General features: G+C 39.3%; 1 protein-coding gene across 1 annotated transcript in view; it reads right to left on the reverse strand.

The window, feature by feature from the left end:
* Positions 1-8,048, reverse strand: part of Tmc3 (transmembrane channel like 3) — a 41,115-nt gene extending 33,067 nt beyond the window's left edge. Inside the window, exons 1-4 of the mRNA XM_027920265.3 lie at positions 7,960-8,048; positions 6,437-6,583; positions 2,829-2,904; positions 4-85 (exon numbers count right to left, since the gene is read on the reverse strand). Of these exons, the coding sequence (XP_027776066.2) occupies positions 4-85; positions 2,829-2,904; positions 6,437-6,583; positions 7,960-8,048 (394 nt within the window). The remainder of the gene's footprint in view (positions 1-3; positions 86-2,828; positions 2,905-6,436; positions 6,584-7,959) is intronic.
* Positions 8,049-16,963: the final 8,915 nt, after the last annotated feature.

Here is a 16,963-nt window from a genome sequence, read left to right on the forward strand (position 1 = left end):
TACTTTCAATTTTCTTTATCCTCATTTCCCAGGGAATGAAGATGACCACAAAGTTACAGGCAAGACGAGCAAATTTCCGCCAGAGCTAAAAAGGAGACGGCAGGATTAGAGAACTTCCTGTAGCACTAGGGTCCTAGCTGGAGGAGGGACTCCCAGACATACCCTTTGGTACATTTAATGATGGCTTCATAGGCCATTAAGCAGCTCTAGGACCAAAGTAGCACTCTTGTCTTTCTCTGTGCTTCTGACCAGATGAGTGGACAACTGCTTTGGGCTCTAAGCTGTGGTGTCTGGGTTGAGGTGCATACTCTTTAAGGATGTAGCTCCTCTTGTTTATAGCATTCCTGATGCAGGGACGAAGGTCAGACTTCGAATGATGTCTAAAGGCACCACTTGAACCTGCCATGGACCTAAGGTAGCTCCGGGAGTGGGGACCAGGAATCCATACAGCTAACACAATCACCAAGTGACCACACCTGTTTTTCTGTTTAAGGCCCAAGAGTTTAGAGCCTACTATGAAAATGAGCCACACCCAATATGTGTTTTGTATCTTGAGCAGGGTTAGTTTTCCCAGGCTGAAGCTGTCAGGAATAAGGTCTAGAAATTTATCTTGTGGATTTAAGATGCAATTGTTAAAAGTTTGAAAAAAAATTTTTTTTTCTCAATGAAGAATGAAGTAAAACGTGTCCTGACACTGGCTGTGCTCTCGGACAAAGTTGGCAGGTTGTGCATTTTAACACACAAACAATCTGGGTTTGTGTTGGAAGCAAATGATATCATTGCACAAAGAAGGGTTACAAATGTGATTACCACATTCTGAACTGTAAGACAGCACACGGTCCTGATACAGACATGTATGATAATGTCATTCTGGATGTGTCTGCTAAGGCCAGACGGCTGCTTGGAAATGAAAATCTGAATTTTATCAGAAGCTGGAATTGTTCATCTTCTGCTCATGATTCCAGAGCCAACTCAAATAGGGCCACTCCCATGAAGCTGTCACACAGATTTTCTGTAGCCAAAAATAAATTTGTCCTGTCTATAAACTCCCTAGTCTGTCTTATAACATTCATCATGCCCTACCTTGCATTACCTCTATTTGGTTTGTATGGCTTATCTCCTCAAGCACAAAGAACAAAAACAAGGTTTTCTGATCTCTGTCCCCAATAGTGTTCAGAGTCAGGAGCTCTCAGACATCTTTTGGCAAGAAGTCTGGGGTTAGAAAATGTTTGGGTCTGTGTCCTGCTTTAAAATATAAAGTCTAGCCAGGTGCATGCCTGTAATCTTAGTGGTTCAGGAGGCTGAGGCAGGAGGACCTCAACAAAAACGAGATGCTAAGTAACTGAGACCCTGTCTCTAAATAAAATACAAAATAGGGCTAGAGACATGGCTCAGTGGCAGAGTGCTCTGAGTTCAATCCTTGGTACCCCCCAAATATGTATATATGTATGTATGTTGTGTATGTGTATGTGTGTGTGTGTATACACACACACACACACACACATACACATACACACACTCAGGTGTGGCAAGCCAGAGACCTGAGTTCTAGCTCCACTTCCTCATTTCTCTTACTCTGTGCTGCTGGGGAAGTCATTCTCTTTCTTTGGGATGCTGCTGGCTCATTTGTATAAGGAGCAGTAGAAATCAATCAGTGGCTTTGCTTGTGAAATTGCTTGAGAATTTCAGTACATGAAATCTGCAAAAGCAGGGCAGCTTTTGTATATAATTTTTCAGACATGTAAATTTATGATCATCTTTAATTTAAATTTTATTAAGACTGTGTTGTTTCAGAGAATTTAATGAGAGTATATTTATCAATTTTTCTGTTAAAATAAACGTTTTAAAAATGCAATACTTAACATTGATGCATATGAGACCAATAAATTATTGCATTGTGTGAGACAATATTTATGAAAAAGACTTTTGGAAAATAATTTTTTAATATTTACCAAGAGCCGAAAAAAAAGGGATTATAGTCTTTTCTACAGGGATCCCTTAAGAAAAAAAAAATTAAAAAGAGGAAAAACTGTATGCAAAGATGGTCTTTGCAGAGTTATTAATAATAATGAAAAGTAGAACCAATTTAAATGTCTACTAGCAGGCAAATGATTAATTAAACTAACATACACTTATCTGATGGAATATTAAACAGTCATTAAAAACGGTTAAGTCTAACAAGAACCATAAGCAACATAGGTAAACTTTAAAGTACTAAGTGGAAAAAGTAGCAAAACAAAAATGTGTGTAAGTTACAATTACTCTGAGGTGAAAAGGACATATTTATGCAATGATTGACATATGAAATTTTTAAAAATATACTATATTAGGGGTGGGGGCCATGGAAGTGATTTTTTTTTTGTTTTCTAAAAAGATACATGAAATATCTTTATAAACATATGATTTTTAAGGTATACTAAAGTTTAGTTTAAATGATTGCTTGGGACTGCTTGGGGAAAATAACAATCAAAACCTTTCACACTATATTATAAAGTGAGAGCTGGAATATGCCTCTCTCATTGCGAGGGATTCAGTGATACAACTGTACACAGTGACACAACAAACAATACCTACCTGTGTGGATGGGGTTAGGTCAGAATGGACACTAGATTATTCTCACAGGGAAGTCATCTTTTCCTGATGATCTTAGCTTATCATGGTCACACAATTAGTAAGTGATGGCATCTGGGACTAAAACGAATTTGGGGGAATTCAGATTTTCTGGCTCATCATCCTGCCCTACACAACCTATGTCCAATGGCAAGTGCAGCTTCCTAGCCTTGGAGACCCCAGGAAGGAATGGCTGTGCCCATGTGCCTGTGCTTTACCTCTGCACCTGCTGCTTGGTAGCCTCGGGTCCTGGTCAGCCTCCCTTCAAATTTCAGCACAATCTCCTTTGCTCGTCTGAGAAAAGGGAAATGAGAGTGAGCACAATTTTATCACCCAGTTTTTGAAAAATATGTGAAGATGTAATAGAAATGGATACCAAACCTGCAGGGTAGGATGCTGTGGGAGGGTGGAGTTAAACTAATATTTCATTTCCTGACTTTTGTTAACCAGAAAACTCCTTCCAATTGTTTTTCTTTAGAACTTAAATAGATGAATTAACCTAAAATGATGAATTCATGCCAAAATTAGTTAAATTGAATTTCTTAAAGTCCTTCTCTGATTCAGGAGTTTGGCTGGGAATCACTAGCTTTGGAAATCTGTAGCAGGGTGGAGTATCTTGGCTTCTTCAACCTATCAACCTTTCTCTTTCAGTCAAGTCTTTAGAAGTGATAATCAGACCTGGCTTCAGAGAACTGGCTTCAAGAAAAGGGTGGTGTTTGGTTAATGAGAGGAAAATGTTCTGTTTAGATAGCCAAGAGCAACCTGAATCATTCCAATCAAACTATTGACACATTATTGATCATTTTGTTGAGCTGGTGTGATTTCTCAATTTAAATGTTTGAGTCATAAAAACATAATGAATTCCTTGGAATAGCTGCTTAAGTTCACAATTAAATGAGCAAAAGGATTAGAAAAGAAATGTTAGTGCTGTAGGACAGACTGAATATTTCCCCTCAAAGCAACTTAGATATATGTGACTCCAATGCAGAGATCCTCCTTATCTGGCTGTCAACTACCCTTTGCTTGATTGCACTCAGTGATAAAGAACTTAGTTCTTCAGAATCAGCCAGTTTGCCAGTTTGACAAGTTTACTCATTGGGGTGTTCTTTTGTGTGTCTTCCAACAACCTCCCAGTAACACCCACCAGTTGTGAGTCCTCCCTTAGGAGACACATGTAACTAGCCAGCTCCCTTTTCCATATCCAAGGTGACTCTCCAAAACATGACCTAATCTGAGTACTGGGTTTTGGCGTCTGCCTTCTCAATGCAATGTCCTCATTATCATAGCTGATCCAAGGGACTGGCTTCATTCTGGTCAAAATAAGAAGAGCAGATAAGGGTGAGGTTGATGTCCTACTCCACACCATGACCATATTGGGGGTCATCTTCAATACAGTTGCATGCTAAATACATCTAGATGATGAGAACCCATCCAAGTTGAATAATAATTTATTTTGTGTATTTATTTATGATGTTTTTCCTGCAAACATTTTCTGTATACTTGTTTTGGATCAAGTGCAGTAGAATACATGTATAAAGCATAGTCAATGTCCTGGAAGAGTGTGTCACTTAGAAAGGATGAAAGATCTAATTATACAATGACTGAGAAAGAGTGGGATAGCATGTTCTCTTTTGGGGGAAGGGTGATCAGGTGCAGAGGTGGCAAGGAGGGGTGGATCTGACCTAGGCTGGGTCATAGAACTATGTTGATCCCAGCCATCTGACCACTCATTTCCCTTCAGGGGAAACAGGAGTGTGCCATGTCCTCTGAGACAGTGGCTTTTTATCTGTGTTAGATGATGCACCCTTAATTCTCACGCAGTCAGGGATCAGTGCTTTTTGTAACTTCCACTCAAGTGCAGGGATAAGCCTCAGCAGGTCCCATTAGTGAGGTGTTGCTCCAGTAGCTTCTTAAGGTGATGGAAAGGAGATGTGTGTGGCAGGGGATGAGAGATGGAAGTGCTCAGAGGGCAAGCTGCCTTACCTTTGGCTGATGCATGGCTGGCAGTAGCCTGCTTGGAGCTCTTGCTGAGTCATGCAGCCAAGCATCATGGTGGAAGGCCTGGTTTTATCTTTTGTTTCTGAAGTGCCTTGACAATAAAGCAATACTTTTCTCTGTTCTGGCCTTAAGGTTAAAAAAGCTTAGTTTCCTATTATATAGGTAACAATTAGTCATCATTTCTAATTGATTTTTTTTAAAGTTTTAGTGAAACATATGCTCTTTTTATTTTTTAAATTAATTTCTCCCAATGATCACTTTGATAAAATTCCTGTTTCAATACCATGGAACCCTGAACTTGATGTCAGAAGAAAATCTTGTTTAAAGCTTAATTCTAGCACTCAGAAGCCATGCATAGGTTGATTGGTCTTTTAACATCTCCGAGTGTCAGTCTTCTGAGCTGAAAAGTGAACATAGGGCTATCCTTACCTCCAAGAGTAGAAATGATGAGAGCTGAAAAAGGAGAGTTAATTGGAACCTTCTCAGGGTGAAAACTATGGATGACTAGTTAACTGTTGCAGCCACCTGAGGGGCAGGTTAGTCCAACTGGAAGAACAGTGCGTTGAATGGAATCCTAAGGAAAGAGTGATTTATTTGATGGGAAAGTGTAAACTCCATAGATGTTAGGTATGGAGAGAAAGGAATGTCTGGTTGGCATCTAGAAAATGGCATTAAAGAGCAAGGTGTGACAGTGGGGTTCTGTCCACACAGTGGTTGCCTGATGGCCAGGGTGGTGACTGCTTTGGTACGAGGGTGCTCTGCTAGTTCACAGTAGCTCATTGGCATAGGTGATGGAGGCCATCCTACTAATTCCCCTTGCTAGGATCCCTGGCATCAGCATAAGCAGTCATCAGTCACTCTTACTGCCTACCTGATACAGTGTAAATCCTTCAAGGGACTGCTGTCAGTGGTCTCAAACTTGAGTTTGTGCAAGAATCAACTTGAATGCATGTTTAAAATACCAGGGAAGGTAGAGGTGTAGCTCAGTTGAGCATTGACTATCCTGTGAGAAGCTCTAGTTCTGAGTGAAAGCGCTAGTTCTAGCAGTGGAAGATGAAGGGAGAGGAAGAAGTGGAAAAGGAAAGGAGAAAGGAGAAGAACAAGAGAAAGAGGAGTTGGAGGAGGTGGCTGCCAAAAACGCAAGGGCCTTCCCCCACAGTTTGGTTCAATAGGTCTGAGGGCAGCCAGGGTCTTTTGAGTTTTAAATAGTACTCTGAGAACTTAGCAGTTGACATTTTTGGGATTATTTCTTATTATTTCATTCCTTGTTAACACTTCAACTTTACTGATGTTTGGAGAAACTAAGAAAAGTTCCCAATATCCAATGACTAGAGATTGACAGATAGTATTTGAATTCAGGAAATCTGTCTTTGAATCCTTAGCACTTAACTATTATACAGACACACTTTGTAAAATGACTCTTAAGTATAATAATCTGGCTTCCCATGGAGATTATTTCCCCTCTAGAGGAAGTAATAGCAAGGAAACTAAAATGAACATTTCTTTTCATTCTGACTTTTACCTGTCTCCTATAAGTTTGGAGACAATATTAAAACCTACTGTTGGAGTAGAGGTAGAAGACCAAAAACTTTCCACCAACACACACACAAATGACACATATATATACACCATATAGACACCCTTCCCCCCAACACATACACTAGCTATATGGACCAGGCAGACACCTCTGTGATTTCTCTGGGTCAGGTCAAGAGCCACCAGGGCACCTTTCTCATGTGGATCTGTCTCTTTGTTTCCATGGGCAGGGACTGGAGGCTTATTGGAAAGCATATTTACAGTAATTAGTAACTGCTGTTGAGGACCTTACCTCAGTGCTTTTAGCTTTTGTCCCATGGTCCAGGGCCTGCAGCGAATATTTGCCATGAGATCTTTCTGGAACTGTATATTCTGGAAGATTTGTTCCGGATCATTGCTGTCCCCTGTTTCATCAGCATTAAAGCTGTCATCCAAGTTACTGAATGGATCAGGGCATTAAGGAGGAAATCTGATTAGTAGAATTGCTTCCAGTGAAGATCATCTTTCCTGGGGAAAGTTCAGCATCTGACTGCCCCAGGGTTAACTGTATGAAGTGTGTGTGTAAGGATCCATGAAGGTGGAGAGAGAATTTGGCAGTGTTAGCAGCCCACTTAAACACATTTCTTAGATTCTATTACTTCTGAGGTCAGTGAAAGAGAAAAATTTCTCAGGATGAAATATAATATTGGAAAAAATAGAAGGGAGACCAATGGAGGAGAGAAAGCTAATAGGGTAGAGAAGAGGGGAGGGAAAGAGGAGGTACTGGAGAATAAGCTTGATCAAATTATTTTATGTGCATGTAGAAATATGTCATAATAAATCTCACTATTATGTATAATTATAATGAGGATAAAAACCATCAGAAGACACAAAAGGAAGCAAGAGGAGACTTATTTATATGATGCAATTCCTGAATAGCAGCAATTTTGGTAGACAAAACAATTTTTTAATAGGATCATTGAAATAATTTTGGAGATTTCTCCTTAGCTCCCAATTCTGCAGATGAAATATATAAATGTCAAACTTCAGTCACCCAAAGACCCTTCTCTGCCCTTCCACTTTGATTTATTTTAAACCTGAGATAACAGAGGCAGCATTTTCTATGAACAAGAAATTAGCTAAATGAGTGTATATGAGCAAAACATGTCAGGGAAATGGTTACTCTCTAGAAGAACAATATTTGATGTGTAGTGAGGTTCATTTCCAGTAATAATTGATATGCTAATCCTAATGCAATCTTTTCAGGAGATGAAGATTCTTCTGTAACTGTTAGAAAATGTTTTCTTTATTATTTTCATTCATATTGTTTCTGCTTACTCAATAGAGAATTTCCTCCAATTTCTCTAAAGTAAGTGGAGGTCATAATACTTAACAAAATATTCATTATAAATATTTAACAAACTCAAATAGCGCTTCCACCCACTTCTAACTATTCAGAAGCCTTTTCCAAGAGACACCTTATTTATTGTGACAGATGTATTATCTGCTTTCTCTCAACGTTGCTGATTGAGTAAACAGAGAACAAAGACAAAGCACATTTATGGAACTGGCAGCAATAAAGCCAGTCTGGGATACAGGTTTTGGGAGTCTGATCCCCTCATCGAGAACCAGCAGCTTAGAACCATCTCTCCCTGTTTCCTTGGCTCATGTTGCCATCTTAGTTGTATGAAACCTGTAGGAATAAGTTTCTGAGTTTGTTCTGAAGAACCAAGCACGACCGAGAGAGTTGTTGTCCCTGGCTTAGGTGACACAAACATGCATCCCTTTCTCACACACCTGCCTCTTCTGCCCAGGTGATGAAGGGGACCTACTCACCTGAGCAGCAGGGACTCCTGGTAGAGGTAGTGCTGGCTGGCATTTCTCCTGATGCTTCTGTAGCGCTGGGATGCCCTTGAGGCTTTCATGGGAACAGACCTGCTGCCTGTGATCCCTGATGTCAGCCAGGGAGCTAGGAAGCTGGCAGGCAAGGGTCTGTTGCAACTGGAGGTTTCTAAACAGGAACTGCAGAGTTGCTCTGTCCTCCCCTTCTCAGGAGCAGGATTGCCTGCCTGCAACTGGCGCTGGGAGCAGGGGAGAAGCCAGAGGCTGATCATGCATATATAATGTTAAGGTGGCCGGAGAAGCACTGATTGGCTGGAGTCTGGGCAGCCCAAGGTGGGAAGCTTGGCCAGGTGATCTAGGGATGACTTGCACTGCCCATGGAACCCAGCCAAAGCCCCTTGTACTCAAGGTTTTATGGTTTGCAAAACACTGTACATCTATTACCTTGGCTGGCGTTCATTAAACACTTAAGGAATACAACAGACAGGGCTTAATTTCTCCATCTTTACCTCTCAAGAAAAAGGCTTAGAGACAGCAAGAATCATGCCAAGGTTCACATAGTAGAGTCCAGGAGAGGTATCATCATGGCTTGGTTTTAATTTTTTCCTTTTGACTTTTTTCTTTTCTGTTTCTTTCTATATGCTTTCCCCACTCCCACACTATTTGAAAGTACATTGCAGAAATAATGATATGGCCACCCCAAATACTTGAGCATGGTGTTAACAATAATCAAATTAATATTTCGTCATGTTTTTATGTTTATCAAGTGCTTTTAGCTTTTGTCCCATGGTCCAGGGCCTGCAGCGAATATTTGCCATGAGATCTTTCTAGAACTGTATATTCTGGAAGATTTGTCCCAAATACTTGAGCATGGTGTTAAAAATAACCAAATTAATATTTCATCATGTTTTTATGTTTATCAAGTGGGGTCACATTCATGAGTATGATGACCCCATGAGACTGAGTCTAAGGGAAATGAAGGAATTTCCTAGAGTTTCTTGGTAAGAAAGAATATGATAAGAGATTAGAGATCCTAAAAGTAAATTGCCTCTGTAAAACAGGATGTCTAGCCCAGGCTAATCCTTGGGCAAAAGTCAGTAGGACCACTTCCCTTTCCCCAGCCACAGGCAGAATGGTCCCCTGTTCTATTGTCACTTTTGGCTTCCCCTCTTAGCCATGCACTAAGATTCTCAGTCAAAGACTTTACCCCAAGTCCAAGACCTGACTATGATTTCACGATATCAATCTCTGTTTGCTAGTTACCATAAGAAGTGTCTTGTTTATAGTAAAGTTAATTGTAGATTTGTACCAACTGAGTGGGAAATGCAAGAATGAAAACGGAAATATCTTAGTGCATACACAGTATGCACTAAGAACTCAACAAAGGGGTGAATTTTTAAATTACTGAGCTATTTACCAGACAACAGAGCAGAGAGCAAGTCCATCAGCAACTTCAGGTGTGGGGAGAGAGGCTCCATTTATTCTATCCTCCATTACTTGATTAGCAAATCATTAGATAGTGTTGTAGGGGACAGATGAAGCAGAGCACTGAAGATAGCAGGAAACAGTTTTATTTTACTGCAGCCAGGTTCAGAGGGTACAGTTTTGTTGTAATCAATTAATCCCCTGAACCCTGAGTTCAGGTAGTTTCAGAACTTTATACCCAGCGTGTAAGGGGAGGAGCTCAGAAGTTCACAGTCTGCAGAATTTCACATGAAAGCAGCTTTTTCTTTTAGTGTTCTGGGCAAGTTAACCCTTCAAGGACAGTGCCTAAGGAGGAGAGAGCTTCTTCTCCTCTTTTTTCCTCCCCTGCCAGCTGTTACTAGGGAGCCCAATTGGTAACTTTTCTTATCTTAGAAATATAGACATCTCCGTGAAGCTCCATCTCAGGCCAGAGGCCTTGTTAAAGGATCTGTCTTTTTTTTTTTTTTTTTTAATCACATTTTGCATTTGCAAACACACTTTTCCAAACTACTATACTGGATAAATGTTTGTGAAAAACTAAGAAAAGGGGAGTTCAGCACTTGGAGTGCAGATCTCTTCCAGGTCAATAGGAAAATAGGAAGTTTAACTACATGGAACTCTTTTTGTAGAGACTCTTGCTGATAGTTCTAAAATCAATTATGGTGAAGATTTCTGAAGAAGCGTAATTAAAGTTTTCTGTGGAGGAGGAGGTGCCATACAATAGCTCTTATTATCTGTTACATGAGCCAGAACCCCAGCCCAGGACCCTGGGGTACAGGAGCTACCAAGCAGGTAGCTTGGTACCTAGGGCACAGATCTAGGGCACAGGGCCTGGGAACAAGGCAGAAAGTCATGTGCTGGAGCTGACCTTGACTCAGAAACAGATCTGGGGGTCTTTGAGACCAGGTCATGTGTCTGTCAATATGCCTGAGGCAATTTTGTCTGATAATCTACCAGGAACACTGTTATAAAATATGTGCTTATCAAATGGACAAATGGCACTTACAGAAGAATTCTTTCTAGATCTACTGAGTTCTATCAGATTGTTTTAGAGATCTTTACATATTTACATGGATAATTTCTAAACATTTCAAAGTATTTTAATTCTACTTTTTCTAAGACCCTGACTTAGAAATATTTACTTGAAAATGTAAAATATTTTATATTGATCTTATGCATTTAAAGTATTTTGAGCATTTTTGTTTCTTCTTTGCTATATATATATTTCTCTTTTTTATTATTTTTTTAGCTATACATGAGAGTAAGAGTGTATTTTGACAAATACATATATAGAGTATAACTTATTCTAATTAGGATTCCATTATTGTGGTTAAATATGATGGGTAATTTCACTGGTCATGTATTCATATATGAACACAGGAAAGTTATGTCCAATCATTCTACTTTCTTATTTCCATCTCCCCTCCCTTCCTCTCATTCCCCCCCTTTTTAAAAATATTTATTCTTCAGTTGTAGTTGGACACAATACCTTTGTTTTATTTATTTATTTTATGTGGTGCTGAGGATTGAACCCAGGGCCTCGCACACACTAGATGAGCACTCTACCACTGAACCCCAGTCCCAGCCCCCATTCCCCTTTTTCTAATCCACTGAAATCTGTTCTTCTCCACTACCCTTCTTGTTGTGTGTTAGCATGGGATTGGCTTATATATTTTTGTGGGGGAAGGTAGAGAAAGATGGTAGCACATTTCAAAGTACTATGGGGATTTATTAAAATAAGTGAGTGCAAACCCCATGTTATTTTTTTAAAAAAAACTGTACCAACAGGCCATTGAGTGAACATCTAGACTCTGCCCATTTCTTGAGCCTCCATTTCATTCTCCCAAATACATTCTTTTTGCCATTGATTTTCTTCTGCTTTGAGAATCATTTCTTTAGAGTTACTTTTACAGAAGTGAAATTACTGGATGAAAAGGAATATTATTTTAAAAATTAAATATCAAATCAATGTTGCCCTTTTTACGTTTATATTAAGTTAATGCATCTTATTATTGCTAAAATAGATTTTAAAAATTATTTTTACATTAAAATTACTTTTAATTGGCACACAGTAATGGTACATGTTTATGCTATTTTGATACATATATCTAATGTGTAGTGATCAAATTAGGGTAATTAGCATATCCATTGTCTGAAACATTTATAATTTCTTTGTTTTGGGAACATTCAAAATCCTTTCTTCTTCTGGCTCTTTTGAAATCTACAATAACTTAAAAGGAGTTTTTGACATGGTCACATTTGTCTGTGATCTCCTTATGATTTCTTTGGTCTGATGTTTTAAAATGCCCTTGCGAGTCTCCTTGGCCTCGAGTTGGTCATGTGATTAGGGTGAGGCTCTGATTGCTGCTCCTTAATCCCCAGTGGGAGAACTCAGCCTCACCTCTTCATTTCCTTTCTAGGTTTCTGCCAGTCCTGGCTCCAAAGGACTAGGCAGAAAGTGGGCATCCGAGGATGCTGCCTTGTGGATGCAAGAAGATTAATTACTCTGCTTACATTTGACTTCCTCAGGCAATTTGATTAGAAGCTTTAGATGCATTGGGTGATTTTAAGGTAAGCCAGAATATGTCTCAAATATGTCTATAGATAAAATGACTAAAAATCCCTCAAACACTTATAATTGGATTATTTTTAAAAATTCAGAAAGGACCTAAACAATGTCAAAATGGGCTGCGACTATCATTTCCCAGACCAACTGCTTCCAAGATTCATATGGTGGGAAAAGAAAAATCATACAGGGAGAGAGAGAGTGAAGCAGCAGGATAAGACTAATTGTATAGCATGTGCATCTCTTTGAGTTCAAAAAAGAAAAAAAAAGGTGGGGGGGGGGGAAAGGGAATACAATTTCGTTATAAATCCCAGAAGGTTTTAACAGAAATCATTTGATGGCTTAGTTTACAGGAACAAAAACATTCATTTCCTACATCATCAATTAAAGAATTTTTCCTCCTGCTAAGTGGATTCTATTCTGAGACATCAGTATCCCTGGGCACATCTTAGAGCATACATGTGAGTCCACTGTGTCCCATCAGCAGTGCCAGGCTCCTGCTTCCTTTTCAAATTTTTAAGTCTGGATTTTTCAGGACATTTTCTCACTTCTGGTCTATAGTTACACAGATGTTATATTGTGTTGGCAAATCTGAGAACTTTTGTTTAAAGTTGGGAAATATATTTTGAGTCTGGAGAATGTTATGCTGGGAAGATACTCAAGAGTAGATTATTTCCAATTTTCTGAGCAACAACTGAATTAGTTGAGACTGAGAACAATTTTAATTTAAAATTTTTTTTTATTCCTCAAGAAATCAACTGCATATAGACTGGAAACCCTGAAGACTGGCTGATATTTCCCTTATGCGATACTCTGTTTTTCATTTTGAATAGTGAGTGATGGGTAAATGGGTTGGTGGCCATGGTTGCCCTTTGCCACAGTTGCCCCTCCTAGTAAATGAAGACCAGTTGTTACCACCACAGCACAGTCCTTTACAAAGAGGAAGTGTTTTTACCATCAAGAAATGATAAAAGTTTGAACTGAGTGTTGTTGAACTGTAATGTACAGGTGCATGTCTGTAATCCCAGCAGCTTTGGGCAGCTTCTTGGGTTTGATCTTGGGATTCCGTTCATAATAAAATTTTCTCAAGTGCACCACAATACATATAAACACTACTATGCTGATGTTTAGATGCAGAGAATATTCTGAGTATCCCAGAGGTAGGCTGAAAAATGTCCCTTATGCACATTGATTAGTCACATTCTAATCCCTGGAACCTGTGAATATAAACTTGATTGGCAAAATGGTGACCAGAGCAGGGAGTGTGTGTCTGCAGATGTGATCAAGGATATAGAGATGGGAAGATTTTTCCGGGTTATCTGAGTTGGCCCTAAATGCAGCTGCATGTACCTCACAAGAGGGAAGAAGCCAGAGATCTTACTACATGCAGAAGAGGAGGTGATATGAAGACAGAGCAGAGAGAGATTGGAAGGTGCTGGCCTTGAAGATGGAAGTGATACAGTCACAAAACAAGGAGGTGCCAACACTTACCAGAAACTGGGAAAGTCAAGGAAGCATCCTGCCCTAAAACCCCAAGAGGGAATGGCCCAGGCAGCGTGTTCATCTGGCCCAGCAATACTATCAGACTTCAGAGTGCAGACTTCTGGCCACCAGAAACCTAAGAATAAATTTCTGTTTTAAAACATGACAATTTGTTACAGCAGTACCAGTGAATTAATAGTTACTTTATATATAAAATGAGATTAATAATAGCACGTACTTGGAAGTGTTTTTGTAAAGATAAAATGAATGAATGAGTACCTGAAGGAAGCTTAGAATCGTGCTTGGCACAGTAAGTATTCACAAATGTCAGATAAAGCCAGGTGTGGGGATGCACACCAGTAATCCCAGCGACTCAGGAGGCTGAGGCAGGAGGATAACAAGTTTGAACCCAGCTTGGGCAACTTAGCAAGCACTGTCTTGAAATGAAGAACAAAAAGAGCTGGGATGTAGCACTGTTAGGTTTAATCTCTACTACCAGCAAAAAAACCCACAAAAACAAACAAAAAACCCAAATCTGATATAATTATGAACGACTTATCTAAAACATGAGGCCACATAATTTCCCAACATCAAATGTTAAGTAGCAAATATATTAATGAAATATAACCTTTTATTCAAACTAACTGAACCTCTGAGCATGATCGGCACCTGCTTGTGTCACAGACCTCCATGACGACTCCCCTAGACACTATCACTGCTCACTTAGCTTGTCACTATCATCTCCTGATTGTTTTCCTGTCTCTTTTGACAACCTTCAAAGACTACCCCCACCAACAACATCCCTTTCTCCTTTCAGCAGCCACAGAGTTCTTTGTAAAAATATAAGTCAGTTCAGGTCTTTTCCCTTCTAGAAACCTCCAGTGGCTTCTCTTCTGAGTCCAAGAAAGACAAGTCCCGAGTAAGACCCTCAATTCCTGACAAGAATTGGCCCTCTGTTGCCTCCCTGAGCTCTTCTTCTGAAGTCGAGGTAAATAACAATAGGTGCTTTGTAGGGTTCTGTGAGAATAAAATGAATGCATAGCAGAGAAAGCTCAGAAGGTGCTTGGTGTAGTAAGTGTTCAGAAATGTTAGATATACTTATGATAGATTTAAGACACTGGGCTACTAATTGTGTTGGATTTATTTATTTGTGACTTTATTTTAAAATTTAAAATATATCATATTTAAAAACATACTTAAAAAATGTCAACTCTCTTTCTGGTCCCACTGGCCACATTGCTGTGCCCAAGCGCTCCGAGTCTGGCCTCAGGGCTCTGCTTGTCTGCTCCCTTTTGAAATGTTCTTTCCTCACATATTCAGTTGCTCCTACTTTTCCTCCTTCACGTTCCTTCTTATATGTTGTTTTTATTTGGTGAGTCTCTTCAGCAACCTTGGCTAGAAGAGCAAAATCCAACATTCTTTACTGGCAGCTTATAATATTAATTTTTAAAAATAGTACTTACCCCTACTAGATGTTAAATGTTTACTCCTTGGGAGTCTACTATTACAACACTACATTAAAAAACAAAAAATCAGTTTATACTTTACATCTTTCTTTTAAAAATGTAGACTTTATTTGTGTGAATGAATGACAACTGAGTCTAACATTTACTCTGCTCCTCCTAAGAATCTAGCTTATAAACCAAAATAATCTGCTTGATGTGTTGCAATGAACATGGGATTGTTATAGTTTAGAATATAGGTATTTGTTTTAGTCAGATTTTTTTTTTTTTTTTTTTTTTTTTTGCTGCTGTAACCAAAGACCTGACCAGAACAATTTTAAAAAAGGAAAAGAGGAAAAGTTTATTTGGACTCATGGTTTCTCAATCCAAAGATGGCTGACTCCATTGCTCTGAGCCTGAGGTGAGGCAGAATATTGAGGTGAGCAGGTGTGGAAGAGGAAAGCAGCTTAGGAAGCAGAGAGAGAGACTTTTCCTCTCACCAAGGACAAAATATATACCCCAAAGGCACACCCCAATTACCCACCTCCTCCAGCCACATCCTACCTACTTACAGTTACACCCAGTTGATCCCTATCCAGGGGATTTATGCACTGATTAGGTTAAAACTCTCATAACCCAATCATTTCACCTCTAAACTTTTTCCATTGTCTCTCACACATGAGCTTTTCAGGGACACCTAAGCTTTGGGGTTTAGCTAAGTCATACAATCTTTAAATACCAGTTCTAGTGCTTGCTAGATTGGTTTGCCTTAGAAATATTACTGCATATCTCTAAGTCTTTTCTTACCTGCAAAATGGAAATAACCTTGCAATTTTCTCAGGATTAGCAAAATTATGTATAATGGACCTAATACAGGGCCTGAGGCATAGTAGGAGCCTAAAAACTGGCATTATGCCCATAATAGTCATGTTAAACTCCACCACAGAAGCGTGGCCAAAATGGTTTGGATTCATATGAGCTATTGTTATAGCCATTATTGTCATGACTATTGGCATTATTGTAGCATCAGCATAAAAGCTTGGTTGGAATGCTTGAAATTAGTTATGTTTTAAAAACTAACCTGATATGGAGACTTTTTAATAAATAACTGTTTTAGTCAGCTGTTTCACTGCTGTGACTGAAAGATCTGACTGGAACAATTTTAGAGGAGGAAAAGTTTATTTGAGGTCTCACAGTTTCAGATGTTGCTCACAGAAGGCCAGCTCCATTTCTCAGGGCTCAAGGTAAGGCAGAACATCATGATGGAAGAGTGTAGCAGACGAAAGCAGCTCACATGGTGAATAGGAAGCATAGACTCCACTCACCAGATACAAATATATATCCCAAAGCCATGTCCCCAATTCCCACCTCCTCCAGCCATACCCTACCACTTCAATTACTACTCAGTTAGTCCCTGTTGGGTAATTAACTCACTATTTGGGTTGAGACTATTATAACCCAATCATTTCTCCTCTGAACCTTCTGGCATGTGTGTTTTTGTGGGTGCCTCACATCCAAACTATAATAACAACATTATAAATATATTTATTAACTACATGACAGACACACTATCTATGCTCTTTAATCTAGCTTCAAATACAAATAAAATTCTAAAAATGCCTTCCTGCTTTAAATAAGTTTGGACTGTATCCAGGGACATATATAGAATTTAACTCAGGGAGTTTGAACTTCCTGCTGCAGGTGTTGAATGTGGGAAGCAGCCTGCCCAGGCCCAGAGATACAGGGATTAATTCCCAGAGCTCAGGGAGGCCTGCTGATTGGTGAGTGAGACTGTGCTGTGTAATTGAACATGTGGTCCCAGCCCGACTGCAGGAAGGATGAAATTTGTTAAGTGGTATCTTTCCTGAAGTTAAAAAGGGAAGACCAACTGTCACTGATTATGGTAAGGTCTTATTAAATTTCTACTCTACTAATTTGGAAACTTTGATAATTCAGACTTGGAAGCTATGATACAGAATAAAAATGTACAATGAAGTACTATCATTTGGAAACTTCACATTAGAGCATTACTGCTAGATGATAT

The sequence above is a fragment of the Marmota flaviventris genome, chromosome 2, assembly GCF_047511675.1.
Source record: "Marmota flaviventris isolate mMarFla1 chromosome 2, mMarFla1.hap1, whole genome shotgun sequence".
NCBI classification, from domain to species: Eukaryota; Metazoa; Chordata; class Mammalia; order Rodentia; family Sciuridae; genus Marmota; species Marmota flaviventris.